This window comes from Sturnus vulgaris, chromosome 8 (assembly GCF_052056855.1).
Source record: "Sturnus vulgaris isolate bStuVul1 chromosome 8, bStuVul1.hap1, whole genome shotgun sequence".
NCBI classification, from domain to species: domain Eukaryota; kingdom Metazoa; phylum Chordata; class Aves; order Passeriformes; family Sturnidae; genus Sturnus; species Sturnus vulgaris.
The window spans coordinates 2230925-2243917 of NC_142250.1; the positions used below are offsets into that span (position 1 = coordinate 2230925).

At 48.2% G+C, this 12993-nt stretch overlaps 1 protein-coding gene across 1 annotated transcript in view; it reads right to left on the reverse strand.

Annotated features, from left to right (window-relative positions):
- CDH23 (cadherin related 23) overlaps nucleotides 1–12993 on the reverse strand; it is a 176266-nt gene that overhangs the window by 137685 nt on the left and 25588 nt on the right. The window contains exon 4 of the mRNA XM_014883277.2: nucleotides 1097–1239. Within this exon, the coding sequence (XP_014738763.2) occupies nucleotides 1097–1239 (143 nt within the window). The remainder of the gene's footprint in view (nucleotides 1–1096; nucleotides 1240–12993) is intronic.

The window sequence follows — 12993 nt, forward strand, 5'->3', positions numbered from 1 at the left end:
GGCTGGCTCCCACTGGGAAGGCCAGAGCTGGAGGTGTGGGAATGGGTTTCATCTTCCCAGTGCTGCTGCTGGCCAAGGCAGCACTAAATACAGGCAGCAGAAGCCCAGGGGAAATTCAGCACGCTGCCCAAACCACGCTGTGTTTTCCCAGCCTGCCTGCTATCCCTTCCTCCTTGCTCCAGGGCCAAGGTTTTAGCAAAGCAGGCACCTGGATGGGATTCCAGCCTTGCACACCCAAGCTGCCATTGAAAACAGGGGTGGTGGAACAGCTTTGAGGTGAGGATCTTGCCAAATTTAGCATCCAGCAGTCTGAATCCACAAGAGGATGAAAAGTCTTGATGAGATTGAATAAGCAGGGATACCTCACATCTCTTGACACGCTGTTCTAAATAGTAAAGGATTTAATTGGCACAGAGATTTAAAGAGGAAGCCTGTGCATTTCCCTGACTGTGTGAGCAGCCTGGCTCCTTGGTAGATCACCTCCACTCCTTAATTCCTTTACTTCCAGACCCACGGATGTTATTCTAGCACCCAGGAAAACCAACAAGGCAGATGAAACCATGTAGCCGTCGGGTTAAGGATTTAACCCTTTAGAAGTGATGGAAATGAGGCACACAGCTACACTGTCATCTTCCAGGATGGGAAAGAGACATTTATTGAGAGCACAATTTGTACTTTTTATAGTATGTTCCACAGAGCTAAGACAAGGCTCGTTGGATAATTGAAAGAATGCCCGTGGGACAGTAGTTCAGAACAAGTCCCACGGCTGGTACCAGGTGTTAATCTTTATTATGGATTCCATCCTGTTTTGACCAAGTTATCGTCCTGGCAGAAAGTCTCCCTAACTGAAGCTGAACAAGCTATCAGCCTGGGAAAGAAGCTGAGAGAGCAGGAGAAGCTCCAGCCCGGGAATGATTTTCCAGGCTGTAATTTTCCTCTCTCTCTAACTGCGTGTCCACAAAACCAGAGCACACACCGAACTGCTGACAGCGACAGGGAAGCTGGGCACACCCAGATTCCCAACTCCCTCCCAGCTGTCCCAGAGGATGCAGAGCCACCATTTCTGTGAGCAGAGGTGGTTTTCCCCCAGCCTTACCTCTCTGTCCAGGGGCTGCCTGAGCCACACGACGCCGGTGACGCTCTCCACGGCGAAGAAGCGACTGGCCTCCTCCCCGACCACCCCGAACACCAGAGGGTCATTGTCCAGGTCCCGGGCCAGCAGCTGGGTCACTGAGGAACCTGGGAGGCACAGAGAGGGGAGAAATCCTGAGCAAAACCAGGCAGAGAAGAGGAAACCCTGGAAACATCCAGCGTGTCGGAGAACAGAGGTTGGCGGAAGACCTGGAATCACATCCAGTGCCTCCAGGGGACCTCATGGCTGACTGTTCTGCGTGGCACGGATGGACTGAGGCACAGATCCTCTCCTTCCTTGCTTTTATCAAAAGAAAAAGTCAGCCTGGTGCAGCCAGAGACCCCCACTGCCCCCCTGGGCAAGTCCTGGCCAGCCTCCCTCCCTCTCCTCCTGCCAAGGGCCGCCACCAGCAGGTACAACAACAAAAGCAGGTGACAGCCACCACCCCTGGAGCCTCCTTTCCATCCCATAAGAACCTCCCCAGATCATTCTGGGTCCCTCCACCACACCTCTGTGCACTCTGACATTCTGCCACGGCTGGCTGCCTGTTGTCCCTCCCCATGTCTTCCCCAGCAGGAAAAAAAGGAGGAAAAAAAGCTGCTGGATGGAGATAAGGATGGGAGATTCCCTCAAGGCTGCCTGGCCTTGAGGATGGGGGGGGATAAAGATGAGATTTCTCCTTGACCACGTGGATTTGGGGACAAAATGGATTTGCCCCCAGATCTCCTGGCCAAGGATGCCCAAATTTCATCCCTCTGGGAAGCTCCAGCAGACCAGAGGGCAAAAGCAGCAGCACAGCTTGGAGAGCAGAGTGAGAATTCCCAATGGGTAGGTGAGACATCAATCACGGCGGAAATAATGGGAAAAGAGATTCCATTAATAAAGAATTAAATGATAGGAACATAATTATTGCCAGTCAACACGATTTTACAGAAAATAGAGCTTGTCAAACAAACCTGATTTTATTCTTTGATGAGATTATGACTTTGGCAGATAAAGAAGAAATAATAGACTTCTGTAAGGCATTTGCCTTCGCCCTGGGTGACTTTGTGATTAAAAATTTAGTGCCCTAGGACGTTGGTGAAGCACATTTTGAGTGAGGACCCAGCTGGCCTGGCAGGTCCCAAGGCCACCAGCCTCCCTGGGGACATAACAGTGGGATATAAAATTGCTGCTGGTCCAAGCTGGGGTGACAGCATGGCACATACCAGGGAGGATCCTTGGTAATTTAGGCTCTTTGAGGAAAAAAAATGTATTTTTTGACCCTGCTCCAAATGTCCTCAAAAGGCTGGAGGGCCACAGCTGCAGAGGAGAACATCCCAAAGCCAGCCCTGGTGGCAGGAATGGGGGTCCAAGCATGCAAGGAGCCATTCCACACCCTGCCTGGAGGAACCACAGTGCTTTTGGGCAAGTCAGGAGTGGCTTTTAGGCTAAAAAAAAAGCTGCTTCTGCCAAGGCTGCAAAGCTATGAGCTGCTTGCATCACCTTCAGGACCGGATGCAAGAGGAAGCCACGAAATTTCAAGAGCTAGCAAAAATGTTTTTCCTTTAAAAAAAAAAAAAAAAGGCTTTAAAAGCTTGAACTGCCTCATGTGTGATTAAGAAGAGTGAGATGACTCAGGCTATCTCGAGCACAGAGAGGACAAAATGTGATCCTGAGCAATGAGCACGAAGGCACAGCAAAACTCAGTGCCCAGACCTGGACAGATTCCTGTTTGGAGGAGGAATAGCAGTTGTTTTAAAAGGAGCAGCTAGAATTAACCACTGGGGAGAAAAAAAAAAAAACATTCCTTCCACCAACAGGTGCATGTGAGTGATGGGTCACAACCAAAGGCATTTTGGATAAAGACAAAAACAAGTGGCTTTATCCCAGGCTGTGACCAGAGTGTCCATCTGCAACGTTCTCACCTCTTCAGTGCAGCCAACCCTATGAATACAAAATCCCTGCACTTTCTCAAACCTTGTAGCCCTGCTATAAAACAAGGCAGCAGCTTCATTTTTATGCTGGAGGATGTTCAAAGCCATCCTTAGCAAAGGTTTCTTTGGCCTTAGAGGAATCTCCATGGCAGGAAAAGCCATAACAAGGGCAAAATAAATCCAGATAATGCCTCTTTATTGTGCCCAGTTTAATAAGAGAACAGAATTCCACCCTTTACATCCAGTTCAAAAACCCCACATCAACAGGATTCCCCTCCAGAATAGCAAATACTTCAAACCCCAAAGGGTGTTGGTTGCACCTTTGGAAAGGAAAGGATCTTAAACTTCCTGCTGAATAGGAAAACCATGTTTTCCACCCAGTTTTAATCATAATTATGGTTTGTGTGTTGCAAACTCAGTGGTACCAATAAATAATTAAATCCACAAGCATTTAACATTCAGTTCTCTCTTTGCACTGCAACTAACTCCAGCTGTCAGGGAATTGAGTTCCTAAATTGAGGACAACCTGGAGAAGGAGGCAAGGCATTTCTGGGCAGGGCACATCATCACACCTCTGTGTGTGTCTTGGTCCTGTGGAGAAGGATCCGTGGAAAACAGAGCTCTGGTTTGTTAGGAATTAGAAAATTCATGAGAACTTAGATAGGGACAGCTCAGAAGCAGAGTGAGCAGAGCAAAATTCCATCTTAAATAAACCCTCCCCAACGAGGCAGCAAAACCCAGGAGCTCCTTCACCCTTTCCCTTATCTCCCAGTGATCACCGTCCTAATTTCAGAGCACCTCATCCAGAGAAAAAAAAAAATATATATTAATGATGTATAAAATCCGGATCAAAAATAACAAATTAAATAGAAGATAACAAGAAACACAGGCCTGAAATGAGACTTCACAATAGCTTTGCTCCAAGTGTTTTCCAAGTTCCACCCCAAGGGAAGGCTAAGTTTAGGAGTGTGGGATCAAAGCCTCACCTTGACAAGAGTTTGTCCAAGTTGCCTTCCACCGATTTCTTTATTTAGCTGATTTATTGCATTCGTTGGTTTTCATCCTACTTTTTGCCCCATCCTCAGGAAGCAGAGGGTCTCACAAAGACAAACACCTTCCATCTCTCCCCAGGGTGGGGCTGGAGATGCTGCTCCAGCCTCCTGGAGCCCAGGCACCGACCTGGCCCCAGCAAGGGCTGAGGAAACGGGGACAAATTATCTTCCTGCAGTACAAAGTTATAGGCTCCATTTGTTTCCTCTCAGGAATCAGACAGGCCAGTTAAGTGTCTTGATTCCACCAGATAATCAGAATTTATCTTGTCTCCTTTTGCCTCCTTTCTCTCAATCACAGCTACTTCTCCCTCTTTCTCACACATACACAGATTTTCTTCTTTCTCCAACTGTTGAACTTTGATTGACCTCAGGAGTTGGGTTGGTTTTTTTTTTTTTTCCTCATTGGATTTTGTTGTATTTTTTTTTTAGGTTTGGCTGTTTTAAAGGGGTACTTTTGCATCCCATTGAGGAACCCTTGTCTCAGCACCCTGCTTGCAGCTGTAAACCTCTGCATTTTCCTTGCCCTTCCACTTTGCCAAGGAGGAAAATGGGAAAAGGGGCTGCACCCCACTAATTCATCTCCATTAGTTGTGCCTTCAAGAGGAGGATGAAAAGGGAGACAAAACAAACTCAGTCTCTGGAAGGATCCTAGAGCTCCTGGGAGGTTTTGGAAAGTGCAGAGCCCCAGGGCCAGGGGAAGAGGCAGATGCTGACCCAGACCAGCAGGAATGGGCTGGGGTGGGATGGAGGGCACAGAAGGGGCAGGTTTCTAATTAACTGCCTGATTAGCCTCTCTTTTAAGAGGTCTGATTCATACCCATGTGGAGTTAATAGGAATTTCTGCAATGGCTTTTGGGCTCAAGACTTGAGGCATCAGCTATGCTTTAATATGAAAAGCATTTTAATCCTGATTTTAGCATCCACTGCCAGTTTCTCCTCGATTTGCTGTCCTCATCTCTCCTGAGCTCTGGGTCACATTTTGGCTTTTCCCCATGCTGGCACAGGGAACCTGTGTGTTCATCAGCTCCTCAAACCAGCAGAAAAATAGTTAAAAATCATTTTAGTGTCCCCACCTTACACAAAAATCAATGTCACACTTAACTTCCAAAAGTAAAACTTCCAGCACTGGAAGTTTTGCCTTGGCTCCCCTTTTTCCCTGTGAGGGAGATGGGAGAACTCAGTCCCATTCCCTTCTCCCATTCTCCTTCAGCCCAGCTTTCCTGCCCCAGTCACCCCAGCATAAGCCTCTCCAACATCCCAGTTCATCACAGCCCTGGATGTGCTCACAGGAGGGATTTGATGGATTTGATCTTGAAATTCCAGCCCTGTTCTTCTCATTTGTCTCCTGCTCCCTTTTCTTTGCCTCTAATTCATTTTCTCTTTCACCTCTCAGAAAAAAAAAAAAAATAAAAAAAAAAGAGGAGGAATAGGAAGCCCTTCTGTAGATGTTTTCCCAAAGATTTTGAAAAGAAAAGATGAAATGCCAATATTTCTGTGCAGCTCAGCAATCTCTGAGCAACGAGAGGGAAAGAAAAGAATGGTGACTCCCTGGCCAAGGAATAAAGTAAAATCTAGATTCAAGCAGGAGGTCACAGGGAGTGGGAGCTGCTCCCATGTTCAGAATGAGGCTTCACCAATTTCCTGGAGGGGACAAACGCAGAGTTAGGGACGGAGTGTGCACAGAAAACCCCTGATGTGGAGGGGACAATGCCACCAGCGTGGCACCCAAAGCACAGCAGGGCTCAGGACGTCTCTTGCAGGCACCAGGGTCTCTCCACCTCCATCCCCGCATTCCCTGGGCGAGCCAGAGGAGCAAATCTCCTGCCACACAACCACGCTGAGCTCAGACCCCTGCCAGCATCACCCAGCTGTGCTCAGGGGCACCCAAGGGCACATCTCAGCTCATCCCAGAGCTGGTGTCTGGTAGCTCATTCCATAAGCACCAGCTCAACACAACTCCCTGACCTCCTTCTCAGAATGGGGCTCAACCACTTGAGCCAAAACTTTCCAGAAGGGCTTGGCCAGGGAAGTTTCCACTCCTAAAATTCAACCGAGCTCAGCGTTACACGTTTCCCTTTCCAGTGGGGAGCATCAGCTCCTCCACCAAGGCTGCCCCCACTCCAATTACTGCCAGAAAGGGCAGGGAGACACCAGCACCTTTCTAAAAAAGGCTCTCATCATAAATAAACGAGAGAAGAACGATTCCTGCCATCAGAAAAAGAGGTTTTTTGGTTTTTTTCACCGACGGTGTGAGGAAAAAGCCTCGGACCAGCTGGTCCAGGAGCCACAAGCTGCTGTCACGTATGGGAGGGAAAGGAGCCAAGCACAGAGGTGACAGCAAAGAGGGAAAACAAATCTGTGCAGTCAAAACCATTTCTGAGGGAGTTTGTCAAGCTGGGAAGCGAAAAGCACAGCAGAAGAGTTTTTCCTGGTTCCTCAGATGCTCCGAGACAGAGCCTGTAATTTCTCTGTTTAGGTATTGAGGTGGGGACTCGGTGTGGAGGCAGAATCCATAAGCAGAGCTGACAGCCAGTGTGTAAACCTCAGAGACAGGCACTGCCTGCCTTCCAGCTCTCACAGACGTGTGTGAAAAGGGTGCTTAAAGCTGGTCAAAAGGGCTTTTAAACCTTTAGAGAGCAGCAGCAATTCCCGTTTACAGAGGGCCTCTTTGGTTTGCTCGCTTGGGTTAACTTTGCAACACAAATGAGGAGAGGAAAAACACCAAAATTATCAATGGCACATTGAAATTTCTTAACATTATCATTAAAACAAGCAGAATTCCTGAGGCTCTCCTGGCAGATGCTGTGCATGCACCCAGGCAGGGAAGTGGCATCCTCCCCTCCCGATAAATTCAACATCTACATGGACGTGGGTAAGACAGAATAATTGCCCTGCATCAGCTTCTAACGGGTCTTAAAGCAGCACAGGTATCCCACAAGCTCTCCAAACCCACTTTTAAACCCGTGGCTTGGTGCTGGTGCCGTGCCCCTGCAGTGCATGGAAAAGCTGAGGCAGCTGGGGCTGTTCAGCCTGGAGAAGAGAAGCTTTGGGGAGACTTTAGAGTTCATTCCAAGGCCTGAAGAGGCTCCAAGAGAGCTGGAGAAGGACTTTGGACAAGGACATGGAGGCACAGGACAGGAGGGAATGGCTTCACACTGCCAGAGGGTGGTTTAGATGGGATATTAGGAAGGAATTTTTCCTTGTGTGGGTGGAGAGGCCCTGGCACAGGGTGCCCAGAGAAGCTGTGGCTGCCCCTAGATCCCTGGAAGTGTCCAAGTCCAGGCTGGACAGGGTTTGGAGCCACCTGGGACAGTGGAAGGTGTCCCTGCCCATGGCAGGGGGTGGCACTGGATGATCTTGAAGGTCCTTCCAACCCAAACCATTCCAGATTCCAGGGATGGAGATGACATCCTTTGCTCTCTCACTGGCATCTCCTTGGGCTGCAGACAGGGGTTCATGAAAACAAAAAACTCTCCAACCAGGCTGGGTTTGTTGCTGCCAAAATCCCTGATGCACCTTACTATTGCTGTGATATTTCCAAACCTGCCTGGGAAAAAAGGGAATAAAAAAATGCTCATCCCTGAGCAATCCCCCTGCTCCAGCTGGGATCCAGCAATTCCTGCCCTCCCTTCACTACAAAACCCACAGGCCTTCCCTGAGACCATGGAGAATATGGAGAATTTTGAAAAACTGAAAGGGCTTTTGTTTCCTTTTGTCTTGGGAGGAATAGGCTGCTCCAGTATGAAAGGGGGAAGTCAATAAAATCGCATCAAATAAAAACCCCAAACACCCAGCAGATAAAATAAGAAAAGAAACACGTGTAAAAGGAGGGGTTGGGGTCTGTTAAGATATTTCCGATGAAAAAAGGGATCCAGCACTTAAAAAAAAAAAAAACCCTTAAAAATAATTTCCTCTCCAAACTGCCTGGGTGCCTCATAATTACCAAGAATGATCACAGACCCATTCATTTGATCCTAAAATTAATACATCATGTTGGGAACGATATAGCATTAATTTATCACAAGATTTATGAAACTTGTACTTTTTTTCTAATGAGTTTTATGCAAATTCTGCTCCATCCATTGTTTGCACCCTTAAAAAAAGAAAAAAGTTCCCTCCCAGAAGCTGCTCTGTCAAAAAGTCTCATGCACTTTTATTGATATCTGTCCTTCATCCCCAAAACAGGAGGAGGAAGGAGAGGAGCTGGCTCCAGCCTGGATGTGATCCTGTTCCCAAGGCACAAGCCACGAGCTCTGCAGGTGAACCGACCATTCAAGGCACTCATTTTCAAGGAAATTAACTGGTGGTTCACTCACACCTTTGTCTGAGAAGGGTCAGAGAACAAGAAGAGCAGCAGGGAGTTGGGAAATTAAAGTATTTCGACTTCCCGGAGTGGAGAGTCTGCGTTTGGTAAACTTGGAGAATAAATACAAAAGGTGGGAGGGAGGGAAGCATTGGCATCATGGAGTCATAAAGGGGGAAATCCCACCAGATTAATTTCATTTTTTATGGCAGAGCTGTAAAGGCACAAGACGTCCCATCAACTCAGGAAACCTTACAAATCCTGAATTTTCCCAAAGACCAGGGTGATCCTTAGGAGCACAGCCAAGGTGGTACAAAATTCCAATTCAAGCACGGCAGGAATATGTATTTCACTCCTGAGCACTGCCAACTGGAAACCAGGCTGTGATCTTCATCAGTACCCACACAGCTCCCAGGAGGAGGGAAAAGGGAATTCTGGAAAAACCCTGAATATCAGGAGCAACCTCTGCCTTCATGTGACTACCAACAGGTGTTTGTGAGGGGTGGGAGGAGGCAGAGGTGAACTGGAAGAGCAAAGGAAAATATAAATCTGGGGTCAGCAGAAACATCCCAGCATCGCCTGGGGGGCTTTTAAAAGTGGCCTGGAAAAGCTGAAAGCTGCTGGCAAACCAATCCTGGCATTGCCCCAGCAGCTCCCTGGCTGCAGGAGAACCCAAACCCCACTTTTTTGGCAGCTCTGGGAGAGGCTCCCCAGCTCTGAAGGGAAAATCCATTCCCTCTGCACGGCCAAAAACTCCTCTGAGCATTGCTCCACATCCACACCCGGCCCCCCTGACTCCTCCAGGAAAGCCTGGCTAATGCAGCCTTGATTAACACATCTGACACAAAGTTTAAACCCTAAATCCACAGAATATCCCTTTCTAATTAACTTCTGAAATCAGAAACAGCCCGGCAAGAACAAGGAGTATTTCCTTTGTTCCTCCCCGCCTTCTACCCAACTCCCTCCAAAATGTTCATTTTTTTTTTTTTTAACTAACTCAGATCAAAGGAAACCCCGTCACAGGTCTCAGCTTGGGAAAACAGGGGCACGCACCCACTGCCATTTCCCCCTCAGTACGGAGAGAAAGAGGGCGGAGACCTCTGCAGAAGAAACCTCAGAGAAGATGCAGCTGACCCACAACCCCCGAGCTCAGCGCTCCTCTTTGGCCTCATCTCACTCTCTAGAAAAAGCACCAGGGCAAACAGGAGAAGAGCAGAACCCCAGAAATCAATTTAATGAGGTGCTTTGCTACTCGGTGTAAATAAATGATTTATGAGTAAGGCGACACGTGCGGTATTTTGCATTTTGGCCAGGCGAGGTAACATAGCTTCGTGTTAATTAGAAAAGAGAAGCTGCTCTGCAATTAATATGAGGTGGGAGATAAAACTCATTAGGTTGCACTGCCCACAGAGCAGCTCTCCCAGGACTGCAGGACACCTCTGGGGTGTCAGACACCCCAGAACTGTAAGGCAGGGGCATTAGCAATGCTAATTTCGAGGTCATAGGATGCTGTGGGTTCCTGTGGAGTTTTAAAGTCCCTTCTAATCCGAACCTCCTGCAGGGACATCTTCAACCAGACCAGGTTCCTCAGAGCCTTGTCCAACCCCACCTAGGGATAAAACACTAAAACTAGATGTCCTACCACATTCACTGTAAAAAAAATCCTTGCTTATACTTAATCTCAGCTTAAAGCCATTACCCCTTTTCCCATTACAACAGACCCTGCTAAAAGTCCCACTGCTGAACTGCTCCACCAGCCCCGTCAAGCTGAGGAGCTGATCAATATGAATGGGGGGAAAAAAAAAACAAAAAAAAACCCCACAACAAAAAGCCAACAACAAAACAAACCCGTCAGCAAATTACACTTGAGCAAGCGAGCGGGATTCATTCACGTCTCGTTTGAAATCTCATCTGTGCCTCACAAAAGCTGAAACATCCCCGAGGCTCTCAGCCTCGCAGGGAATACAAACCCTTCTCGTGCTACAGCTCCTGCCCAGCTGCTCTGCTCCTCTCTGAATGGTTCGGGGGAACAAAAACACAGCCATCCTCAGCCCAAATATCACAGCTCCAAAGCGGGATTTGGAGCATCCGAAGGCACGGGAAATGGTCCCAGCGGTCAGGTTTTATCTGCAGATCTCAGATCCATGAGTAAACCGGCCTTGGGCTGTCACCGTAACTCTCTGAGGTTTCAAAACATGCGCTGGGTGATGAATTCTGCCTCGTTATAATGGAGATGCAGTGAAGTCCCTTCCTGATTTATCTCTCCAGAGCCGAGTTAGTACCTCCTGAGCTCCAAGATATGGCTGCAGCAAAAGCAGGACTTGAGCAACGGGGCAGGGATTGGAAACCCAAGGCAGCCAGTTTTGGAAAGGTTGCATTTCCTGCTCCTCTTCCTCCTTGGATCATAGAACTGTGGCAGGATTTGAGTTGCAAGGGCCCCTAAGGACCACTTTGTTCCAACCTCCCTGACACGTGCAGGGACACCTTCCACCATCCCAACTTGCTCCAAGCCCTATCCAGCCTGGCCTTGGACGCTTCCAGGGATGGGGCAGCCACAACAAAAGCAACAAAACCTTTGAGAGAAACTACCAAGGGCTTGGAAGTCTCTCCTCGAAGGTGACATCCTGAGGAACACCTGCAGCCCACCCACCCACCTCCTGCAGGCACAACCCAGCTGGTGACGACTGTCACAGCTCGGACGGAGCATTTCCTCCCTCTTTGTCCCCCCTGAAATGCCACAGAGGAGCTGGGGGGAGGCTTGGCAGGTGGTGCCTGGGTGTGTGAGGCAGGAGCTGATCTGCAGCCCCGCAGTAAATTGCTGGTTGATGAATGAGGCTATTTAGGAGCCGGCGGTGCCAGCGCCGCTGTTATTAATGACACCGACATGGGGAGACGTTTAAGAGCGGCCCCAGGTCCCATTGTCCCCTCTCCTGTGAGTAATGGGGCACTTCAGCTGCGGGGCTTCACAACCAGCTTGGCCTGTTTAACAACAGAAACAAAGCAAGGCCCAGGGAAAGGGATGGAGGGCGCTGGACTGACGGCTCCAGAGCGCCGATAAAGCCGAGCTCCTCCAAGAGAAGTTGGGCAAAGCTCCAGCCTTTGGATGGAATTAAACCAAACCCAGCCATCGAGGCTCTTCCACTCACCCCTGTGAGCTCCCAGTCTACAGCCCTGTGCAGCAAACCCACCCCAAAAAACCAGGGAACAGCCAAACCACAGCAGCCTCAAGCGCCGGCAGCAGCGATCCAGCTGCACTTGCAACACGTGGCGCAGCAAGGGTGGGATCTGCTGAAGCCCAGGAGGCTTCCACAGGGCCATTGCCTCACTCTGGACGTCACAGATGTCCAAACACGGCCAGGAGGACAATGAGTGAGAAATAAAGAGGCTGTTTATTGCAAGAGGAGGCCTTGGAACAGAGCTCCACAGCGGCCGGCGGGAGAGCGAGGCAGAGCATGCGAGCACACAGCTGTAAACTTGTTTCTGAGTTAATACACCCACGAGTGTTTTTCCTTTTCCTCTGAAAGCACACTCCTCTGCAAACAAACATCTGGAGAGCTCTGTTACAGCTGGACCATTATCCCCAGTGGCTGGAGCATTCAATTAATTTAGCCTTTCTCATTTGCCAGTTGTCTGCAAATAGAGCCGGGCTTGCAGGGATCTATTTGTTATTTGAATATAGCCAGTGAATGGTTTATTAAAAACATATTTCAGGCAAAGGATTTCTCACTAATTGCTCCTCCAACTGTCGCTCTGGGTGTTGGCAACTGGCAGCTCACCCCACATAAATGGTCACCGTGCTCAGGTGGGAATGCCTTTGCACGTTGATGGAATGTCATCTACCTCTGGAAAGAGCTTCCCGAGGGTTTGTGGAAGCACCTGCACAAAAAAAAAAACATCCACACTGCATATCCAGCCTGCCTCAGCTTCCCAAAAAAAAAAACAAACCAAACCACAGAACAGCTTGTCCAGGGTTGTAATAGAGCTGGGCAAAGATACTTCTTGTGTCTTCATGCACAATAGCTGCATCTTTATCATACACAGTTTATTTTTATATGGTATTAGAAGGTACTGTGCTTGAATTTAATAGGTTAGCAAATTACTGAAACTCGGTTTACTGGTTGGTAATGCTTAGTGTACGTGTTTATTAAACTTTTTTCTTTCTAGATGTGTTTACATTCTTTTTTTCGCAGATTCTCACAGGATAGGCTTTTTATTTTTATAGGTGCAAACTGTTTTCTCACAAGAATAGATTGTTATGCAAACTGATTTTTGTTCTTATGATTCTTTTCTCACGGGAACTTCTCAGGCTAGCTTAGCTGAAATAGCAAGGTCTGATTTTATAAGGCTTTTCTTTTACAAGGTTTTACTCAGGATTCTATGATTCCCCTGGCCAAGGTGACCTGTGAGAGCCTGGCTGCTCTTTCTGCAGGCTGGGTCAGAGCTGCAAGGGGTGGCTGAGCCTACACACGCCCCTCACCTGGTGTCCAGATCAACTAAAAAAAAAAACAAAACCAAAACAAGATAAATCCAGATCAACTCCAAAAAAACCTCCTTTGGTCAAAACAAAAAAAAACAAATAGCATTTTAAAA